General features: G+C 49.0%; 7 protein-coding genes across 7 annotated transcripts; 5 read left to right on the top strand and 2 right to left on the bottom strand.

Annotated features, from left to right (window-relative positions):
• Window positions 1-780: 780 nt before the first annotated feature.
• On the top strand, window positions 781-1,595 carry Asppvi_006535 (uncharacterized protein; the record flags this gene model as incomplete). The annotated part of the gene is made up of 2 exons (XM_043302436.1): window positions 781-1,249; window positions 1,309-1,595. The coding sequence occupies 2 exons, from the start codon at window positions 781-783 to the stop codon at window positions 1,593-1,595; spliced, it is 756 nt and encodes a 251-aa protein (XP_043158371.1).
• A 679-nt stretch (window positions 1,596-2,274) lies between these two features.
• Asppvi_006534 (cyclic nucleotide-binding domain-containing protein) lies at window positions 2,275-3,516 on the bottom strand (the record flags this gene model as incomplete). The annotated part of the gene is made up of 1 exon (XM_043302435.1): window positions 2,275-3,516. The coding sequence occupies one exon, from the start codon at window positions 3,514-3,516 to the stop codon at window positions 2,275-2,277; it is 1,242 nt and encodes a 413-aa protein (XP_043158370.1).
• A 2,912-nt stretch (window positions 3,517-6,428) lies between these two features.
• Window positions 6,429-8,664, top strand: Asppvi_006533 (carbohydrate-binding module family 48 protein; the record flags this gene model as incomplete). Its single annotated transcript, XM_043302434.1, has 3 exons — window positions 6,429-6,472; window positions 6,657-6,792; window positions 7,120-8,664. 3 exons carry the CDS (start codon window positions 6,429-6,431, stop codon window positions 8,662-8,664), a joined length of 1,725 nt encoding a protein of 574 aa, XP_043158369.1.
• A 1,850-nt stretch (window positions 8,665-10,514) lies between these two features.
• On the top strand, window positions 10,515-10,994 carry Asppvi_006532 (uncharacterized protein; the record flags this gene model as incomplete). Its single annotated transcript, XM_043302433.1, has 3 exons — window positions 10,515-10,720; window positions 10,811-10,915; window positions 10,979-10,994. The coding sequence occupies 3 exons, from the start codon at window positions 10,515-10,517 to the stop codon at window positions 10,992-10,994; spliced, it is 327 nt and encodes a 108-aa protein (XP_043158368.1).
• Window positions 10,995-12,833: 1,839 nt separating this feature from the next.
• Window positions 12,834-13,799, top strand: Asppvi_006531 (VIT1/CCC1 transporter family protein; the record flags this gene model as incomplete). The annotated part of the gene is made up of 2 exons (XM_043302432.1): window positions 12,834-13,204; window positions 13,265-13,799. The coding sequence occupies 2 exons, from the start codon at window positions 12,834-12,836 to the stop codon at window positions 13,797-13,799; spliced, it is 906 nt and encodes a 301-aa protein (XP_043158367.1).
• Window positions 13,800-17,590: 3,791 nt separating this feature from the next.
• On the top strand, window positions 17,591-18,962 carry Asppvi_006530 (phosphatase PAP2 family protein; the record flags this gene model as incomplete). Its single annotated transcript, XM_043302431.1, has 2 exons — window positions 17,591-18,012; window positions 18,074-18,962. The coding sequence occupies 2 exons, from the start codon at window positions 17,591-17,593 to the stop codon at window positions 18,960-18,962; spliced, it is 1,311 nt and encodes a 436-aa protein (XP_043158366.1).
• Window positions 18,963-20,380: 1,418 nt separating this feature from the next.
• Window positions 20,381-22,392, bottom strand: Asppvi_006529 (phospholipid:diacylglycerol acyltransferase; the record flags this gene model as incomplete). The annotated part of the gene is made up of 3 exons (XM_043302430.1): window positions 20,381-20,526; window positions 20,595-22,002; window positions 22,066-22,392. 3 exons carry the CDS (start codon window positions 22,390-22,392, stop codon window positions 20,381-20,383), a joined length of 1,881 nt encoding a protein of 626 aa, XP_043158365.1.
• Window positions 22,393-22,521: the final 129 nt, after the last annotated feature.

Genomic DNA, 22,521 nt, shown 5'->3' with positions numbered 1-22,521 from the left:
ATCAGTCCTGAGGATTGGCACAGAAGAAGTTGGCATAAGGACGAAAACTTCATGGACTGTAACGCTCATACTCTGGACTCTGTAGAGTATGAAATTTCTTTCTCGAGGCCCGCCCGCCCATGTTTCTTTCGCCTGAGGAATCCACTTCTTCATTGCTAATTCGTTGAGATTATTGAGAAGACTCAATCCTATCCTATTTCCCACCTCTGATTCCATGGTCCTAGAAGTGAACTACGTGCTCTGAGGTTTAGCTTTTCTGACTATATCTGCATGGCCATGTTGTGCTCTATGCTTGTTACCAATAGTAGAATGATGAAATGAGTACTCCGTACTCGGATAGATCCATCGCTATGTTCGTGGAATCGATATGCGACGGAAATTTCGATAATGGTTGATACATAGGAATAGGAAAGTCATCAATCGAGTAAAAAGCTCTTCAATGTAGAGGACTAGATGACTATACACTCCTGATAGAGGTCGTCGTTCATCCTTTGAAGCTTCTACTTCTACTCCTTCACCTATTTCCACATCGACACAGCATAAAAGATGACAATTTCTGCACCTGTATATACTCACGGACCCCTACTACAAAACCCAAGCTCTACAAATCTCAAAATCGAAATCTTCCACACGTTGCATACCGAGTATATGTCTGTGCCAAGAACTGTACTCCATCAGCTTCCATCTGGGAGTCTAATCTAATCATCACAATACACCCCAAAACAGCATTAAGACTACTACCACAAATCTAGGTACAAACAACCAGACGAAAAGGGAAAAATGCCTCCCAAATCCAAAAAGGAACCCCCCAAGCCCAAATCCCAACCCGCAAATCAGCCAAAACCCAACTGGCCTCCCCTGCGCCCCCTCATCCCTCCATCAGACCTTTCCCTAGAATCCCTCCTCCACGACCAAATCTACCTGATCCGCAACTTCCTCCCCTCCTCTCTCTGCAAAACCTATGCCTCCTTCCTAGCCTCGCTCCCACTCACCACCACACCCGGCAAACCCAAAAAGGGCGACGCCGTTCGCGTCAATGACCGGTTCCAGGTGCAGGATGCCGACTTCGCGGAGAGGCTATGGAGCGGGACCGCGCTGAGGGAGCTGGTGAGCGGTGCAGTCGATGAGGACCAGGATGGCGACGAGCGCCCGCGCTCAAACAGGGAGATCTGGGGCGGGGAGCCGCTTGGTCTGAATGCGAATATCAGGATATATCGGTATTCGAGGGGCCAGTTCTTCGCGCAGCATTGTATGTTTTTTCTTCCATTAGATCCGTGATGGGGGTAAAGATGAGCTGATGAATTGCAGACGATGACTCGAATGTGGTTACGTTCGAGTCCCCTCAACATAAGCCGCAGCAGGCTCGCACGACCTGGACCCTCCTGGTCTACTTGACAAGCTGCACGGGCGGGGAGACAGTCTTCTACCCTGAGCCGACCCGCGCGAATCGCAACCCGGAGCCTATTGCTGTGGCGCCGGAGGTGGGCATGGCGCTGCTGCATCGGCATGGGGAGAGGTGTCTTTTGCATGAGGGCAGGGAGGTCACCGAGGGCGAAAAGTGGGTTTTGAGAAGTGATTTGGTGGTTGCGCGGTGATGGATGTGAGTCAACTTTTGTCCACATCTCACCTGTTGTTGACGGGATTCTAAGTGCCAGAGGCTGTTGTGCTTACAGAGTTGCTTACTGGCGTGAGACTGGACTTCTCTGGACCCGGTCTGATCATTCAACAAGCGGTATATGCATGCCAAACATTCGTTCAGAAACCAAGCCGATTAGGACTGGCTCATCAACAGCATTCATTGTATATTTTGCACTAGGAAACTATAGAGTCACAATGGTCATCAGACAACCCCACAGAGACATTCTCGAATAGCAACCACTGAGATGTAATGGCAACAGGGACGTTTTCAATGTTTTACCCCCCCAGGGAGAACAGAATGATGGATGCTGGAAGGAGATGAGGCCAAACCCGGTTTCGGCTCACACGAGCATCAGGGTCGCACAAATGAAACGTTATAAAACTTCGTCCTCAGTACAGTGATCCCAACACTTGAAAGGTAATCTACTATGTCGGTAACAAGACAGTGAACCCAAATGATCCATCGGAGAGCTTCTCATGTTCATCGCTTCATATTCCCAAGACCAAGCCTGCCTTTACCTTGTCCGTTGAGCCCAAGAAAGAACGAGTAAACGAGGTACAAGAATAAGAAACTAAAAATGATGATGACCAAGCATGTCTCCACGTAAACCACTTTATCCAATCTATCGGATCGTATCATGAGGGCGAAGGCTTCGCCGAGTATTCGGCCCTTCTCATAATATCCTCCACAGGCCCCAGTAACCGTTTGAACCCATCGCGACCAAGTCGTGCAACCTTGACGTCGGTCTTGGCGACTACGCTAGCGGCACGAGGTTTGTCGTCCAGCAAGGCGAGCTCTCCGAAAAAGTCGCCTCTCTTATACGACTTGACGGGGCCCTCCACGTCCTTCTTGAAAGCTTCCGCCTCCCCGGACTCGAGCAGATAAAAAGCATCGCCTGGAGCGCCCTCCTCGATGATCGTAGAGCCAGCCGGGTATTTAATCGCATCGAGCGCATCGGCAATCTTGGCGCGCTCATAGGGTTTGAGAGAAGAAAGCAATGGCACCTCTTCCAGGAAAGCCTCATACATGCGGCGTCGCTGGAAGGCAGAGTCCATGAGAATCCGGCGGAAAGTGATGCGGTCCAAAGCCCAAAGCGTGCTCTTAGGGTCTGCCGAGACAACAGTCGCGGCTCGGGGTGCGTTGTACATCAAGGCTAGTTCACCAAAAGAGCCCCCAGGACCGATGGTGCTGACCTTGTTGCCCATACCATCGGGGCCTGGTTGGACTGAGCCGGCGGGGTTGATATGGACATCGAAGTGGCCATTCTCCACGATGTAGAAGTAATCACCGGCATCCCCCTGGGAAATCACCTTGATATCTTTTGCAGGAATGGGTTTTTCGACCAAAGCGTCAAGTACAGTCTTGAACTGGTCATCGTCCAGGTGAGAAAACAAGAAGTTGTTGCTCACAGCCGTTTTCAATCGCGAAACCTGTTCTTCGGTCTTGGGATGGCATGGGGGCGTCCAGCTATCTGAGCCAGCAGAGGTAGGATTCAGGGACTCAGCAGATACAGAGGTACGACGGCCCAGCGCATAGTTGTTAGGGAAACCTTGGTTGGCGGCTGCCGTTGGGCGAGCTCCTCCAGGAGGTTCCAGGTGTTCGCCTTGACCTTCGCTCCCCTGACCAAATCCTACATCAAAGGGCCTGTTGAACTGTATTCCTTCACCCCCTTCACTGGAGTCATTGCCTCCAGAGAACGTGTTTCCAGCTGTGGGTGCTGTAGCGGCGGAGTGTGCACTGCGGAAAGTGGGATCGGTTGGTGACGTCACCTCATATTCTTCCTCCTCGGATATCTTCTGAATCGGAGAATACTTGTCGTCTTTTGTGCTGACCTTAAGGAACGGGTTTGTACCCGGGAAAGAAGAGCTATCAGCCATCCTGGGGGCTGCAGGGCCGGAGATGGTACAGCTCCGGCCAACTTTGAAGCGGGGGAGTTAGAGAACTCGGTTGTAGCGGGCAGAGCTGGTGGAAGGACAGAGACGAAAGTGGTCTGTAGGGAGTTAGAAAGCAAGGAAGGTAGATCTCGAGCTCCAATTGGGAAGATAGAGGATGAAAGGTCTTTTATGGAGGACAAATGTCGGGGTTGGAGCAGCAGAAGATGGTGGTGAGGAGGGGCGGGGAGTTGAGAGAGACACACACAGCAGCCGTCTCCGCCAAAGACTGGGTGGGTATCTCAAGGTGAAGCCTAATTGGAGAGTTTAAGACCGCAGCGATCCAAAGATGATCGTATGCTTCCTTCTAGAGCTCCTTCTCTTTGAGTAATGAAAGTAGCAGAACGCGTGATTGCTATTTCCTTGTTTCAATGATCTCAGAGAGTTGAAAGAAGTTGTGTACGCAATTTGKAACAGAAGTATTGAATAAAAAACGACAAACAATAAGTACGACACCGAAGAAAAGGGTAAAAGGATAGTTGAAGCTTGAGAGAAATTGAATAGAGCTACTGACCTAAATTCTGTCTCTTATATTGATGGGTCGCGTGAAGAGTTTCCTGAGAGACGGACGTATGATGACTCTAAGTGAGCCGAGACAAGGATTCAGAGAGACGACACCCGGTAGCCGAGGTGAGATCGTCCAAAGCAGATAGGGGCAGGGGTAGTAGTAGGAGAATGAGGCAAGAGGAAATCGAGGGGAATTCTGAACAAAGTAAAAAAAGGAAGATGGGAAAGGAGCAATACCTAAAAGACTGATCCAGAGGGGTCGCAGAAAGGAGGAGGGGGAGAATCAGTGGAAAAAGGCGGGGAGCAGCAGGATGTGACGGAAAGCTTGCTATGGCTTGTGCTTCTACATATATCCGGAAGTCGATTAATTTCAATAGGAGCAAATCATATTATAAAGCGCTCTTGTTCAAGTGACAAGTGTTCTTCAGCTACCTAGCTACATGCTATAAGGTCTACTCATGATCATCGCGAGGATAGACATGATGGCAAGTCGTCGGCTCCTGCATCACACCAGGTTAGATCGACGTCACGGATTGCCCCCTGCTAGACCATACACTACGCCAATAGTCGATGGTGCGCCTTACAATAGTCTGATCCAGAAGAGACGGTAGGAGGTTAAGGAGATAATAATCAACGCCTAAAAAAGAAGGGATCCATCTAACTGGGTTCTTTTCCTTCTAGTTACCCAAAAAGAAGCTAACAATGAAAATCATGGGACGAAGGTTTCTAGGGAATGTGACTCTCTTCCAGGTGTCTTCTAGAACGTTTGAATGGGGCCTAAAAACTGATTAAGAGTTTAGAAACGTTCCCGAGGACTCCGCTGAGTATCTAGATTGCTGACGTTAGGGGATGAAAAAGGGGGCAACAGAGATAGGGAGAATCCCTATTCAAAAGGGTTAACATATTAACTCTGTAGTCTATGGGCCCTTAGGATGATAACCATCACCCCATTCTTTGGAAACTTGGAGGTGTGTGAAGAAGAATTGTGTGGCGAAAAGCTATCAACACAAGGTTAGTGAGGTCATGAGCACAAACGTTAATAATCGCTGACGTCTGCGACCGGATCTTCATGGATTTCTGGTACCCAAAGTACCCCCCCGAACGTCCCAGCGAAGAGAAGTTCAGTGCATTACATCCGGACTTCTGAGAGCTTTTGGTTCTTCTGAGCTTCCACCCATGGATGGATGTACCGTTACCTAGCTCTTGCTCGAGATAATGGTTGATTGTTACCGAAGATCAAGGTGACATGCTTCTTTCTAAGTTGGGATAGATTTTTCCTGCTTTAGCGTTATTACTGGAACGCTGTGTTTCTTCGAAGGAATCAATCTTTGCGACGTTTACGCCTACTCAAAAAGAGTAGCATGAACTGCGGTGAGTTTAATGCAACAATGTATGGCTCTTGTGTACCTTAGTGTGTACCTTAGTGTGTACCTTAGTGTGGTGTATCCGAGAAGAGTGATGAGTGATGGCCGTTGTGACAAGGTTCCTGCAGCTCAATTTTGAACACCTAATATACCTCAAGAATGCATAGACAACTTCGACAGGAGATTGATTGATTGGTGCATGTACTTTATAAAAGATGCGCCTGTTAAAAATTGAGGTCTTATTACTAAAGGGTATTGAGACTGGACTGTCAATTTTCATTAAACTTGTCCTGCCACTCCACCGAGACTACTGCTGCACAGTGAACAGGCAGTACAAAGCACGTACTGTCTTTGCCCCCGAGTGCAGCCCAATCACTGATGAGTTGTACAAGGTTAATTATGATAGGAGGGGGGGGGAGCACATAAAAGACATCTCTTCCGAGACCAAACATACCTCGTGGATCTCCCAGACAAGAAGCATGTCTCGCCTAGTTATAGCTTTTAAATCACCGAATTGATTCGTTCCCGTTTGGAATAAAGCGGTCTACATGGACTCTTCATACCTCAAGCTAAGAACCGGGTAGTTCATAAGAGAAGCGAAAAGTTCGACTGCCAATTGTCATTGATGCTATCGAGGCCTATCAGAATCCTTGATTGAGGCCGACCGAATCGCCCAAAAGGTCTGTGTCACCGCCACCCCGCTCCAAGTTAAAGCTCTAGATCCCCCGGCGAAAAAAAAGGTGGTCACTGTGCTCGATTTTTCCAGCCTCTCAAATATCCAATATCTCATAGCTTGGCTGAGAGCCAAAGTACAAGACAAAGAAAATATAAAGAGGATCTCTGTCAGCCAGTGTGTCGGCACGTTCAATAAAACGCGCAACGCGGAAATTGAGGATCCCTTGCTTCTACAGCTGCGGCAAGTCTCTGCGCAACCCAGCGGAGTACTCATTCGTCCAACTACCATACATCGCCGCCAGTCTACAGTGTATGTCTACGTCGGGCTGGAAGATGGGAAGCTACACGTTCCGATGGTGAGTCAATGGCAAATTTCCTTTCTTAAATCCCGTAGAATTTGAGCTTTCTTTTTTAGCTATGGTCTACTGCGCCCCAGGCGATCAACCCCTACGTTGATGGCTAAAGTCGGGAACTCGGTACACGGATAACCGTTTGTGGATTTGATCGCTGACTGGTTTCTCGCACATGGCTTGATTATAGGCCACACCCGGCGAACGAGGTATTTGTCACAGGCAGCTTTGATGATTGGGGTAAAACGGTGAAGTTGGATCGCAATGGCGATGTCTTTACGAAGGAGGTTCAACTTCCATCTGCAGACGAGAAAGTGCATTACAAGGTAAGTAGCGATCTGAGATCATTTTCTTTTACCATACACTGCTGTACTTTCTTTCAATCAGATTCAACGTCTGTCAATTTGTTGCAGACAGCTCCGGACAACCGTATTATTGCATGGATCTTTTCTGTCTGCCTAGGCATCCCCATCCCCTCAATGACGCTGGAAGGCTTTCCGCTTACTTCCACTGACGTCATATCACCGCCTCGCTCGCACCTTGGTTTCTTTGGCTCGCCCATCTTCCAGTTTTTAACTTATAAGACAACACCTTCAACGTTAGATTGTCTCCTGTTGTGGACTCAACTAACGAATTTCTTCTGATTATAAAAGTTCGTCGTCGACGGCATTTGGACGACGGATAGCACTGCTGCTGAAGAGGACGACGGAAGCGGGAATATCAATAACGTTCTCTATCCCGGTGAACTTAAACAAGCACCAAATTCTCCACAAACCAACGGTACCACAATGGCGACTGTTACTCCAGAAGTGACCGAAGCGGCAGTAGCGGCCGGTATTCACAAGGATACCCAGAAGAAGGCCAATGAGGCAACCATCTCATCCGCCGCCCCTGAATCGACAACTGCAGATCTTGCCAAGGCTGTTCCCCTTGAACAGCGATCCAACGTGCCCGGTACTTTCCCAGAGACTCCTGGACAAGAATCAGAGACATTTTCAGTCAACCCTATCCCGGCTTCTGGTACCAGCGGCAACCCAATCAGTCTGAAACCTGGTGAGAAGGTACCCGACCCCAGCACTTACACCAGCAACACCGTCCAGTCCACTGCTCGGACAGATCCTGCCGGCTACGCACAGGATCCCAGTGCTGCTACTCTTCTCGCGGGCCAGTCGACGAGCCAGCCGACGAGAGCCGGTGACCTCGCAATGCCTCCTGTTTCCAGCAGCATGATCCCTGAATCAAGCCTTCCCATGGGTGAGCCTAGTCAGGGATTCAGCGCTCCTGGTGTTACCATACAGTCTGCAGCACCCACCTCCACAACTGCCGCTCTTGCTGCTGCTGTCCCACTCGAGTCCCAGAGGCCCCACGCGAACGCTGGGGATGTAGCTGATGAGGTTCCGAAAGTCGTCAGGGAATCGATCGCCGAGGCCCATAGATACCCCGAGGCCGCTGCAAATAAGGAGGCTGTCCAAGAGAAGAAGGAAATGGAGGAAGAACTTCAAAGACGAGTCGCCAAGGAAGAGTCCACTGGTACACCTGCTCCGAGCACCACTGCTGGTATTGGTTCAACTCAAACGAACGGCGGAGCACCTGCAGATGAAGTGCCTGAACCAGTGAAGCACTCCATTGCCGAAGCTCACAAGGACCCCGAGGCCGCTGCTAATCCAGAGGCCGTCGAGGAGAAGAAGGAGATGGAGGATGAGCTGCAGAAGACAGTCCCCAAGGAAGAACATGCCGGCGCGCCTGCTCCCACCGCCTCTGCCGCCACCACTGAGACCGCTCCTCGAGCCACAGGCGTTGAGCCTGAGTCGCAGCCAATGTCTCCCGGTGCTGACACCCCTCAGGGTCCTACTGTTACCACCGGTGTTGCTTCAGCGAAGGCCCCGGAAGTTTCTGGTCCTGGAGCTGCTCCTGGAGCTGGTGCCAGAACCGGACAAAATGAGGGCTCCACAACCCTCATGCCTAGCTCAATTCCCGATAAAGCTTCCGCTCCTTCTGAGCCCCAGACCGCTCCCCCGTCGGGCCCATCACAACCTACGGCTGCTCCCGCCACCACCGCTCCTCAGGCACAGACAGCAGGCACCACTAACACTCCGTCGAAGCCAGAAGGCCAACGCAACGGCCTGAGGAATGGGGTCAAGGAGGAGAAGAAGAAAAAGAAGAGTTTCTGGTCCCGGCTCAAGGAAAAGCTCAAGTAGCCGCAAACAGGCCATGTTGTTGGGCAAGGATGATGGATGATACCAAATGGGCGGGTTGATTTCTCTGGATACCTTTATTGCTTACGTTTTGTTCATGACGACTTCGTATACCTCTTGCTTGTCCTTATCTCGTTCCGAATGGTAATGGTTGATAATATAATGAGCTGCAGACAATTTCTCACTTGCGTTGCAAAGTTCCAATAATAATTATTGCCATTGTCATGATGTGCATGATAATGAAGTATTGTAAATGAAGCTAGATTGTCCCAAGTAAGGAGTAGGTTCTTATCCAGAGCCCAATAACATGGTACATGTCTTTCATTCCCTTGTACTCATTGTACAGTGCTACATCATTACCACCATTCCAAGAAGTTAAGATTTCTGACGTGCTCAGTATATTTCAGAAACAGATAGGGAATATACACCTAATATATACGCCAAGATCATCATGAATCAGTCAAGCTATATTGGTATCGCATCAGAAACCATCCCATTCAACTTGACCGGATACCCCAACATGCTATGATCAGTCAACCAAAAAATCCCTTGAGCGCAGCTTGTAGTCGAGCAGAGCACTTACTCCTTGCCGGTCTTCGTAAAGCAACAGCCGCAAAAGAGAGACGCCGGGTAGCAAATAACCTGCGCATGTCAGTCCACGATTTAAATCCTTTTATGTCGGAGTACAGCAATTCCATACAGCAGCCACAATAGTCGTGAAGAATCCTGTTCAAAACGCTCGTGAGAGTCATCCCTTTATCCCCGGAAAGGATCTCATACCTAACGTTGGCCCGACGAATTTGCACCGGCATGGATTCTGGTCCGTGCCGCATTGGAAGCAGATTGGGAAGAAGGGGATGCCGGGGATGCCAGGCGGACAGGACATGTTGATCGCTGAGTGTAGAATAGATTGGACCCGATGTGCTTAGCGGATGAATACGGCTGGAAGTCGTTCGATACAACTAGGCAAGCAAAACTACTGACGTTTCATACTTTATGGATGCCATCCTTACATACCTTATGAGAGAAGTTGGTGTTGCGCGGATGATTCATGATGACGACAGAGACAGAGTGCATAATGTTAACTTTGGGAATGCAGTCTAAGAGAAATATACACTATGTTTAGGAGTTGAATCAGGAGTTATTGCAATGTTTCTACTACTAGACTTGGAATTATCGCCTCAGGGTACTTGCACCTGATAGGTACTGTGTGTATAGGTAGTTTCCGACTCCCATCGGATAGCAAGATGGCGCAGCTGTTGAGGTGCACTTGCAGCCACACTAGCCACTTCACGATCTAACCCTGATAATATTATACCAATCAAAGAGAGATATTACCCCTGCGGAAGAATATTTTTAAAACAGCCAATAGGTAACACAATTGATTGCGCCCAGGCCCAAAGCGTCATATTGCCAAAAAGGGGCATTTAATTGCGCAGAGATATCTAGGCACCAGAATTCCTATGCGCCGCCCCGCCCACCAAGAGCCTTGGCAATCAGATTGACGGTTCGCCCACACACACCTATCACAAATTGCCCTCGTTCTCGCCCTTTCACATTAAATTTGGGTATTTCCTCAAAGCTTCATTTTGTCCTGTTTAGTCTTTTAAGACCACTCTAGAAATAAAGTCTCCCACTCATAGCCACAGGTACGTCTCTACGTCTCATGTTCAAGTCATTCAGCCACCGTACCTGATCGACGTCATCCTCTCCACTCAGCTCAGCCCTACGACTTACCTAAAGAGAAAAATACTAATAAAGACACAGACTTCAGCAATTTAGCATCACTCTTTCTCGATTTTGAATAAGTTACACTTCCTTTAATTGCTTTGGTTGGGCAAATAAACACCAAAATGCACTCCCTTATTCCTCTCTTCATCCTCCTCGTCGCCGTCGTCATTTTCTCCATTATCGGGTACATTGCGTACAGCATCGCCCAAGAAGTCAGCAAGAATACTCGCTCGAAAATGGAGAAGAAAAACGTCATGTTTACAAAGGATGGGATCAAAGTTGGAGTGAAGGAGCTGAGTGAGGAGGACTATGTGGATCGGAGTCAGAGGTGAGCAATTCCCCCCCACCCCCCSGGGKCATACTACGCAAAGGTGATCAAAATTACGAGACGGTCGTTACTGACTGTGGTATGTGATAGTATTCTGGTCAACATCTGGAATCATACCTCGTTTCCGGCGTATAAGAGTCGGCTTTGGAATATGACGGGCTCGACGGCGGGGTCAGAGACAGAGAAGAGGAAACCGTGAGTCTAGACTATACGTTGTTGTGCGCGGCCTGCTCTAAGACTAATTAATATTTGTAACAGGTACTCGAAATCGTGAAATCAAGAGGTTTGGGTGTATATCATTGATACCATTTTCAAGTTGGAAGACGACCCTTCTGGGTGTTGTTTGGCCGCTTAATAGAGCGGTATGCTTGATTTCCTACTTTATGTGGCATGAATTCTCTCTTCGTCAATCATTCTTCGCCAACGGACTTGCTACTGCTTTACGCGATGTACAATTCTTCAAACTATGTTTCGTCCAACATGAGAACGATTTACGGCCTCGATCTGTCCGGACTGAACTACGAAGGCGACTTCACGTTTTGCTCTGTATGACTGCGCGACACAATTGATGTTGCAGCTCCGTGGTGAATCTCTAAACGTCGTGCCTTGAACTCGTATGAAAACTCCGTAGCTGCAGTGCCTATAATAGCTTTAGGATGCGCCGTGTGCGTCTACAACCTCATAAATCCTTCCTTTCGGCATTTTAAAGGCTCGAATCTTGAGCTCATAGGTTGAAAAAAAAATCTTATAGTTTACTCGGAGCCAATGTATCCAGAGCCTTAAGTTATACTACAGTGTGCGAGGAACCCTACTGCATCATACATGTGCTTGCTATCTGCCGTCAGGTGCCAGGCTATTGGTCACTGCATGCACAGGGCTCATCCGAAGTGTAGCCCTCTGCCTGCAGGATTGAGTCTTATCACCACACTGTCAGCATGAGTTCTTCCGAAATCCAGCGTCATATTCTTCGAGTATCGTATCACAGCAGATCAAGTGGATGGCTTGTGAAACGTATTCGCCAGATTTGAAAAGAAGAGCTCATCTCAGAGACTGTCGAATACTTTGCAATCAAGCAGATGAGCCGACTTAAAAAGGGTTCATCTTCGTAGAGCATACATATACTATACCAGAGGTCGCGTGAGCAGATGCCATTTCAGCACGGAACCTCTTCTGCGGTGATCAAAAGCCACCCTAACAGTCGGTCAGCTGCTGAGAGATTGGTGACGGGCGCAGGTGAAGCATCAAACAGGTAACCAGCCAATACCCATTAATGCAAGTTAGGACTTTGATGAGTTAATAAAGAAAGATGTATGTCTCCGGTGTAAATCCAAAGGATCTAACCGCATTAGAAAAAGTGGGTTATTATGAGAACCGCAACTCCAATAAGACAGCATTTGTAGATAAGGATGCTATCTGACTGGCCCTGCTAAGCCAGGCTAATTCTAATACAGTAAAGTGGCTTTATCACAAGCAATCTTCAAGCTTTCAGGAACCCCCGCGAAAGAGTGGATCCGGCTGACCATTGAGGCGCTGCCTCCCGCATCTTTGGACGAATCACACGCCCACGTGCCAAGGAAATCCCCTCCTCCGCCTGCAGCTGACTGCCAGAGCTGGCAGCACGTTGTTGGTCATGTTCCCTCGATAGGCTCGTGTTCGTTCTGCGTGGCCGGTCGAAGCGGTGATAAGGAAGCCTTCTCGGGACTTTCCACGCCAGACCCGTCGTATTCAAATCGCAACGTTCCCCTCTTTTCATATCGCTTAGAGGACCTGGCATTTTCTTAGTTCACTTGCTTTGACCTACCAAGTAAAGAGGTTGAGATTATCTCCACTAAGAGTGGACCAGGATCTCGAGTCCTCTGAGGTTCAGATATTGTACTTGTGATTCTTTGATTCGTTCAGGATTTTTCACGGCCAGAACTTGCTTATTCACATTAGATTTAGAGAGTTGGGGCGGCCACCTTCTTTTAAGTACCTTGCGATGAGCTCTCGGATATTTGATCTAGTCAAATTTCAAGCCGGCACCTCATTTTGCGTGAAGACCTGGCTTGACTGCAACATTGATCCTAAATCGTTCGTCTTCTAGCAGGCCTCCACAGGAGAGAATCGACGAAATATGTCTCTCAGCTCCATCAAAGGATTGCTCTCCAACTACTCGCCCGTCACGGAGTCGTCGGACATGGAAAAGGAATATCATTACCCGCTTCGAAATGGGTCCGAAGATTTGGAATCTGCCAGCGGGAGTGAAGCAAACAAGCCAGCTCGAAGGGAAGGCACAGAGAAGAAAGAGTCTAAAATCATTGATGGACGGACAGTTTCGGATGCCATTATCGGTCTATCAGATGGCTTAACGGTTCCTTTTGCTCTCACTGCGGGATTGTCCGCTCTCGGAGATACGAAAGTGGTTGTCTTTGGCGGTCTGGCAGAGCTCATTGCTGGAGCTATCTCTATGGGACTGGGCGGATACTTAGGCGCAAAGAGTGAGGAGTGAGTGCTGAAGTGTCTATGCAGATTCCTTTAGACGCTTGGCTGATATTCCGCTCTCAGGGAATCCTACAGAGCTACCCTCAAAGAGACTCGAAACCAAGTTGTGGCGGACCCATCCGCTACAACAGAGACCATCTCCGAAATCTTCGCGCCCTATGACCTCCCATCTGAACTCGTCTCACAACTCACCGATCACCTGTCTGCCTCTCCCATGCTCCCTTCGTTTCTCATGAACTTCCACCACACGCTTCCTGAACCATCCGGCTCCCGTGCACTCATCTGCGCTTTGACCATCGCGTTAGGCTACTTCATTGGGGGGTTCGTGCCGCTGCTTCCATACTTCTTCGTCGGGCCGCACGACGCATTCATCGCGTTGCGCTGGTCCATTGCCACTATGGCTATAGCACTGTTTCTCTTCGGGTACGGCAAGACATGTTTCGTGAGCGGTTGGAAGGGCAGACAGAATATCCGACGAGGGTTCATTGGCGGCACGCAAATGGTCCTTGTGGGGGGTGTCGCAGCCGGGTCAGCAATGGGGCTAGTCAAGGGGTTCCAATTGCTCGCTTCTTCCGGCGAGGGTCATGGCGAGCAATGAGGCTCGCTCCCCATTCTTCTGTTTTATTTTGCTTCAGGCGTTGGGTTGGGCGGTAAAATAAGTTCGGTTCCGGTTGTAAATATAATTTACGGCATCTGGTTATGGGGGGCTCATGGTCCAGAATGTGCAGTGCACGAAATCAAACAAGACTGTGCTTCACCTAGCATATCCAGCAGACGCCTTGTTGCGCAGATCAGATCCAATGTCGCGGGGAAGCTCCTTGGCCATGAGCATATACTCCTTTACAGCCGACTACGAGTCTCGCCTGAGCCATCCTGCTCCTGGTGGGCGACATAGTCCTGAATGTTCCATACTAACGGTTACAGTCAGCATGCCAGGCTGTGACATTCCAGAAACCCAAGAAGGCTTCCAAGTCTGTTCTCCACATTCCGCGCATGTGCTAGATGACATCATGCCACATTGAACTAGTACTATCATCAAGGGGGCTGATGAGTCTCGAAGAGGTGGTGAATATTGGTGATTGTGGCAGTGCGGATACCTATGGGGGCTAAAGCGTGAAATTCCACGAGAATTCTCCGTAGATATTATAAAGACTTAACGCAAGGCGTGTAGTATATACAGAATTTGCTGATCAAGGTCAGATATCACGAGGTGTTTATGGATAAAACCAGTAAACATAATCCAAACCCCTTAGAAAAGTAATAATATACTGGGTTAAGATGAACAATTGGAGATGTCTGCGAGTAATACATCCCTTCCAAGCGAGGGTCAAGTGTCTGGTAATTGGCATGATAGATCCCGTCTAGAATCCCCAGAATGCAAGGTTGCGCTTACTCCGCGTTTTGCCGTTCGCCAGATATTCGAATGGACGATGTATGTGGCTATTGAAATGTGATCATGATTGGAAGAATTGATACAATCAGATGATGGTACACCTAAGCCGTCAACCAAGTGATGTTGCGACGGCCATCTCTTTCGAGCACAATAATTGGTTCGCAGGCCATTTCTTCGACATGATACATCATGATGTAGTCAGGACGTGGAAGAAAAAGGCGCGCCAAGGTATCAGTACCTACATCATTCACTGCAAGTTGAGTAATAATATTTCGGTCCACCTCGACGTAAAACACACTGATTCAGTTCCTTTCATCCACATCCCGCATGGTTAACTTTTTGATTAGGGTGTACGAATACTCATCTAAATGATGATTTTGTGGCTGTACCCAACTCGCAGGTAATTCCTTGATTCGGGCCAGATCCGCTGGATCGTGGCTCATCATGCTGGCCCAAGCTCCTTTCATCTCGGCGAATCCACTTCGCTCCAGGCAACCGCCAGATAATCAATCACTATTGAATGCTGAGCGAGTACGAAGGGAACTCCTGAATAGTTGCGGGTAATGTAAATATAGATTTGCAAGGCTCAGCTTTCAGGAGTAATTTCGTGTCTTTGTCAGTAGTACCAGACATGCAGCAGGTGAGTCCTCGGGCCAAATTGGACGACGCGGTTTTCTGAAACTATAGAGCGAGACTTAATCTTAATTAATGCCAATCAAGATAACACTTTGATATGGGTCATTATTGAGAGCAGGTACCAAGCACCATAGAGCATTTGTTGCTTACTTCACGTAGTACTGCCATACTCATCACATATCTACTATTTCAAGTCCAAAGAGATCAAACAACAAGAAAGAAATCGTACATAGGACCATGCATAAGTGTGAAGTTTCAGACATGAATAAAAATGAAACGGCCTTTGTGCACATACATCAAACATCGAGCTTCGGATGTAGAACTTTTCAATCACACATGCGGCTTGCCGGCTTTTCCAACTGGCGGCTGTAAATGTCTGTATTAAGTATTGTATGTATGTAAAATATGTAATCCGTCAGGTATGAAAACCACACTGTATTGTCGTGCGACCCCCGTCTTCCCTTTTCGGGAGGGAAACTCGTGTGCCCAATCCTCAGGTACCCTCGAATATGGAGAACTAACCTTACTACGGACTAGAACTCATTGCTGTCTAGAATTAGTGATCAATAGACTTGTGGATCGTCGCCAAGTCCGAACAGTCAAAACCTAACCCGTTCTCCATGATGCGGATGGTCTCCTGCCGATATGAATAGTGCTTGTACAATTAGTAAGACTACGGAGTACGCCGTCCTATGAAAAGACGAGGCTGGTCAAGCTGACTATGGATAAGAAGCCATGAGGCAGTACTCTGCCAAATGTGGCTTAAGTCCAAAGTTGGTTGGTGTCTGTTCATGCATGACATGATCAATGTGATTAAGAGTACCTCAGACTGCTATCCCGCGGCTATAGTTGGATGGATTGCTTGAAACGACTTTCTAGGCAGAAACGTCCCATCATAAAAGCTCGTCGTTTTGTTTCCTGGTTTGGAAGATGAAATCTTTTCAACGCTATTCTGATGTTTTTGTCTGATTCCTCTCGTTGTTTCCTCGATCTCCGGGAGCTGTGCCTTGGGTACTGGCTGAAATATTTACATACTACGGAGTACGTAACCAAAAGGATCCAGGGATGGTGGGCTTGGCGGCAAGGCTCGGCGATTTCTTTGGTCCGCTGCGGATGACTGTGCGACCGTTGTGGGTTAAGCGAAATTGAGCCTGAAGATCTACAGCTTCCCATTGGTATGTAGCTTTTCATTATGGATCCTAAATGCCAATCAGCCTCAAAGTTGACGACGATGATTGGATCATCCTTACAAGCTCAGAATTGAGCGTATTGCAGAAAAACTTTGGTACCTTACGATACCGTCTTACCTAATTCCGTTTCTTTTCTTTTTTTTTTTTTCGTTGGTCTTCTTATTTGTCGGGTTGTTGAGATTTGTCACATCCCTCTTGCTGGTCGGCGATAGAAATTCCGTTTCCTCCGTTTCCTCCGAGGCTTCCGCTGCATCCGACCATAAGACATGACATGATACTATGGATGTATTTGTGTTTCACTCTCAGTGGTCTGGTTGATATGATATATTCGCATTGCTTGTAGATCAGGTAGCTCCTAATGCATACAATAGACAGCAGGCAAGCAAGATACCAAGGCCAGCTCATTCTTCCAGCACTATGTTCTGAAACTTCCCGAACCAGTTAGGTTGTATCTGGATAGCTTTCATGCCGCATGAGTGAGGATGATAGTAACGGCATGTTACCAAAAACATACTTTGTATTACCAATACCAATGTGTTAGCCCCGTACTCGTACCCGTCGTTGTCCGTGGCCCCATTGCCCTTCAATTACTTTGTACTGTTCTTGGGCTTAGACGAACGGCAGGATGGGGCGCTTCTCTGTCACAGCAAAATCCTCACCATCTCCCCATTTCTCACGTTTTCACTTCCTGCTTCTTTTAATTCTCCTTTCTTGTTCTGTTTCATCTCCTCCTCCATAACAACTCCTCTCGCCCTTCCTCCGGTTCCGTGGCCAAATTGTCTTGTGCAGCGACCCCTAGCGATTTAAACCTCGTTCTCGTTGCCCTTGCCTGTCCGCCTTGCGTCAGTGACCCTTGCAACGTGACCTTCCCCAGAGTATCCTCGTTTGGCCGCTGGAGACCGGAGCTTGCATCCTCATAAAACCCCTATTCGAAATCAATTCTCCGTTCTATAGAGGTTATCGTATTGGATCTCTCGGCTGTCGAAACCTTTCGTCTCTCGGTGATCCTCGCCCTTGGAGTCTCGTCACGTTGACGCCTTGGAACCCCTGGCCGCCAGCTCCACGTAGATCACACTTCATTCTTCCCCCGCTATAATTGCAGCATCCTCCGTCTCCCTTTCGAGCTCCTCCTGGATCATCGAGTCTGAAGGGATCAGGCTCACCGCTGCGATGAATACCACCCTTCCGTCCTGGAAGGATCGGACGCAAAACCAGTTCGGCAAGCTCCAGATTCAAGTCCCATGGCGCTCCATACAACTTCTCGTGCCGCACCGTATGCGACGAAAGATTCGGTCCAAGCTGCGCAGTCGGATCTCGCCTACCTCTTCGATATCCTCGTTGCAGACATCGTTCTCGCCTGCAGATACACTCAGATCGTTGCAAAGTCATCGATGGACACTCTATGACTTCCAGTATCTTTTGCTGCTGATTGTCGGCATATTCTCTCTGAGCGTTATGGAATCACCTGGACCACTGGCAAAGACCGCTGCATTTACGCTACTCCTCATCTCTCTCCTTCTCCCGATTACACGCCAATTCTTCTTGCCATTCCTTCCGATTGCCGGATGGCTTATATTTTTCTACGCTTGCCAGTAAGTTCACACTCTCTCGAGCAATTGCAATATGTGATGAGTACTCATGTCTGCCTGAAAGGTTCATCCCTAGCGACTGGCGCCCTGCAATCTGGGTTCGCGTGCTGCCGGCCCTGGAAAACATTCTTTACGGTGCCAACATCAGTAACATCCTCTCCGCTCACCAAAATGTGGTGCTTGACGTTTTGGCGTGGCTTCCCTACGGAATCTGCCATTATGGCGCGCCCTTTGTGTGCTCAGCGATCATGTTCGTCTTCGGTCCTCCCGGCACCGTCCCCCTTTTCGCTCGAACTTTTGGATACATCAGCATGGCTGCAGTCACCATTCAGCTGTTTTTCCCCTGCTCTCCTCCGTGGTACGAAAATCTGTATGGCTTGGCTCCGGCCGATTACTCCATGCAGGGTAATCCTGCGGGCCTTGCTCGTATCGATGAGCTTTTTGGGATAGACTTGTACACCTCGGGCTTCAAACAATCTCCCGTCGTTTTCGGCGCATTCCCTTCCCTACATGCCGCCGATTCGACTCTTGCAGCTCTGTTCATGAGCCAAGTCTTCCCACGGTTGAAGCCCTTGTTCGTCATCTATACCCTCTGGATGTGGTGGGCTACAATGTATCTCTCGCACCACTACGCTGTCGATCTGGTTGGTGGTGGCCTCTTGGCAACTGTCGCATTCTACTTTGCCAAAACGCGGTTCATGCCTCGCGTCCAGAATGATAAGATGTTCCGCTGGGACTACGATTATGTTGAGTACGGCGATTCCGCACCCGACTATGGGTACGGTTCAGCCAGCTTCGAAGGAGAGTTTAACCTCGATAGCGATGAGTGGACCGTTGGTTCTTCGTCATCCATCTCGTCCGGCTCCCTCAGCCCAGTTGACGACCACTACTCCTGGGAGGGCGAGACTCTTACCTCTCCTGCTACCGACATCGAGTCTGGAAGGCATTTCTGATCCGGCTCGACCAGCGTTGACACGTACTCCACTGTGTACGTGTTATTGCATTGACTAATGAGACGGCGTTTTCAAACAAATTTTTACGACATGCTTGGTTTATCGCATTGAGCTGATTTCGACACATATATATGTTTAATACTATTTTGGGACACTCCGGGATTAATGACGGTTGCTTCATCCCGACATGGGGTGGATTTGCCTGGTTGTGCCCAATCTTCTTCTACCTGGCTTTCGATTGTACATGCATTTTTCACGAGACCAGTCGGCCTACCCATGATCGTGAGCCTCAATTTTGAGCTCGAAATCTTCCTGGGGGCTCCAACGATAATTCTTAATGCTCGTTCCGAGGGTGCCACATCGGACATTCGCTTGTACAAGTTTTGCAGAACGAACATTTCCACCGATTCCAACTCCAAGTCATTCGCTACTACTTCAACTGGTCGAGGCACCTTGCTTCTTTTCTTCAGCTCGGCCAGGTGCATAAATACTTTACATTCGTGTCGATCGCTCACATTTTACGGCGCCTGGAATTTGGGGTTTTTGATTTCATTGGGAAGGATAAACAACATTGGCTGGGCGCCTTTCGTACGCACTACACTCGCTTAGAAGGGTTCTGATGCTTTTAAATGATTCTTGCATTGGCATATAGAAAGAGGTCCTCCAGGTTCATTACTGTGGTCCTTTCTCAACCCCACATTCGCTTGCTTTTGACAGTGGGCACCCCGCGGAGTTGCGTCTCTGCCGATTATTTGGCATCAACCGGAATCGGGGATTTCAGGAGGACTGAGCTTGCTCACTGTGACTGTTGGGGTAGAAGGTGTTCATACAGAACATCTCCTCAATCCTCCTTTACCATCTCGATTCTCAGGCTGCTGGATGCAACACACCTCGCTGCACAATTTCGACTTCCTAATACAACCTAATCATTCTCGGTTTTCTTCGCTCTGGCTCGCCGCCGCCATTTATCATGGCGTGTCGGCTCGAGTCTGAAGTGAGCTTTTCTCCTTCTCTGGCTTCCACAACCTAGCCCTAGCCGTTTCCTGTGCACAGCGAGGTGTGTTGGATGATCGATCCATAGCATTATCATTATTTGTAATTCGGTAGCATTATGATTTATGAAGAACAGTGATGTACATTATTATGCGGTGGTCTTTTTTTTTTCGTGTACACAATTTTAACCTAATCTACCGAGAGGTATCGTGAGCAAGCCAGTCATAGGACACATTAGTTTATTTGTAGAGAGTCACAGTCCTATATACGACCTGAGCCCAGGTCTCCTGTGAGAGTGATTTGATGTCTTTATTGGTATATGTACAGCGAGACCTGTAAAGTACAAGCACGGAGTTTGTCGTAAGCCACCCAATAGCAGAGAGCGAGTATTATAGTGATATTAGCTGTTTAAAGATGACGAGTCATTATTCTTCTTCGTATATCTTGACGCGGTCGGCGTATTCCTTGATTCTGGAGACAAAGGTTTCCTCGATAAGGTCTCCTTGTCCTCCTGCCACGCGGAGAATAAGCTCATTCAGCGAGGCGCGCCCTAGAATATCGACGTGATCACCTAATCCATCGTCAGTCAGTAACCCACGGAATCCTTGGTTGAATGAGGCGGAAGCGGAAGATACCTACCTGTATTCGGACCACCGCGGGGTGAGAATCGGTCTGGCTCATGGGGCATCTCGAAGACCTTGATCTTCACGCCCGCGGGGTTATACCGTTTGATGTGCCATCCCTTGGCACACATGTATCCTGTGCTGAGCAGGTTAACCGTGCCATCGCCCTCACCCATGAGGACGCCGCGATCTACCCCGTCTGGGGTGGTCACGGTGGTGTCGATGCTGACGTTGAGGTTGACGAGGGGATCGCGTTCTTCTTGGTAGAAGTAGCTGCGCTCGGTCGGCTTGCCCACACCGTAGAAACAGTAGATCTTCATGTCGGGGGCAAGTGGCAGCCGCGTCTCGAGGGGGTTGAGCCATGTGCGCGGATCGTTCTCGTTCGCCTCGACTTCCTTGGTTGTATGCGCGACGCCGTGCGAATAGCTGTTCAGCACCTGGTTGCGGTACCAATCCTCACTTTGGTCGAGCAGGTATCTCAGGCTCTCCGCCGTGGTGAGGTTCTTGCGGGTCCAGCTCGAGTTGGTTTCGCGGAAGTTGAGCAGGTTGCCGAACGTCGTGACTTGCCCAGGTTGATCGTCTGGTGCCCAGGTAGAATTGCCCCAGACTGCTTCGCCGCCCTTGGGGAGCATGCTGGATATACCCGGCATGGCGCGGAAGATCTCCGCACGCTCTTCCTTGGACAGGAACTTTTCCAGGCCGTACACAGCAAAGGCGTTAAGCTGAGCGGTGTCGCGCATTTCGCCCGACAACACTGCCGTCAGCCCCTTGACGGCACCTAGCATGCACCCGCTAATATTGATCCAGTTGGCAACGTGCTTATTGACCCAGTCGCGGCCTCCCTTGCCGTGATCTGGATGTTCGACCCATTTGAAAAAGTAGAGAACCACCTGCGACCCCATACTGTGCGACGCTAGAGTCACCTTCTCCCCTTTCACCAGCACAGCTGTCTCGATGTACGACTTGAGACGACTGAAGTACTGGTCGCGGATTTCCAGGTTTAAATAGGATAACCGCCAATCATATGCGGCCGTAAAAGCATTGGTTGGATCGTATCCGATTGTAGCCAGATTCTCAAGGATCTTATTCCAGATCCAGTAGCCCGTGATAAAGAAATCGGTCGCATCGAACCCCTGGGCTGCGCGTAGCTTGATCCCTGGAGGATCCAATCCAGTCTCTCTATCCAGCATGATGTGATTCTTCCATTCTGCCTTATCCAAGACCAGCGCACGCATCATGCTCCAACTGCCCCAGAGTCTCCGACGAAAGTACTGCCGGGAGGCCGAGCCCGTGCCCCAGCTCTCCAAACCTGTTGAGATGACACCAGGGATCATAACGATCGGATGTTTAGCCTCGATACCTTGCGCCTGAAGCTGGAGACCGATGGAGAAGGGATCATAGCTGACTGCTTCGCGCTCATGTTCCTGTAGGAAGCCGATAAGCATGGAGGGATAACAACTGGCAATGGTATCAAGATTCCAACATACCGTGAACTCTCGCGCATCCCTTACAATGCCTTGAGGAATCACATCAATCAATGCGTCCAGGTTTAGATCCATCAATGATTCGAGACTAATCACATCCTGCTGGTTGGCGAAGAACAAGGCAACAAAGATGCCGAAAATGCCTCCGAGCGCGAAGATGAGTCCATTGCGCCGTTTGCTCTTCGGTCGGGAGAAGAACGATCCGGATTGCGGATTTTCTTGAATGACAACTGTCTTAGTATCTGCCGACAACTTTCCCTTGACGTCGTCGCGAGACTTGTCCGTAGTCTGCTGGACGTCGTCGTCCTTTGCCAGACGACGGCGGAGCATGTGGGCGACCGCCAGGAACTGCTCCTAGTCAAACAAAATGCTGCAATTGATGTAGGACCTTAACTTAGACTGAGGGGTATCTTGGAGACAATAGCTCCTAGGTTCCAGAGACTTGAATGACGCGAGAAA

This window comes from Aspergillus pseudoviridinutans, assembly GCF_018340605.1.
Source record: "Aspergillus pseudoviridinutans IFM 55266 DNA, scaffold_4, whole genome shotgun sequence".
In the NCBI taxonomy this organism is placed as follows: Eukaryota; Fungi; Ascomycota; class Eurotiomycetes; order Eurotiales; family Aspergillaceae; genus Aspergillus; species Aspergillus pseudoviridinutans.
Note: the sequence above shows the minus strand (reverse complement) of the source record. Positions and strands in the feature narration are given on the sequence as shown.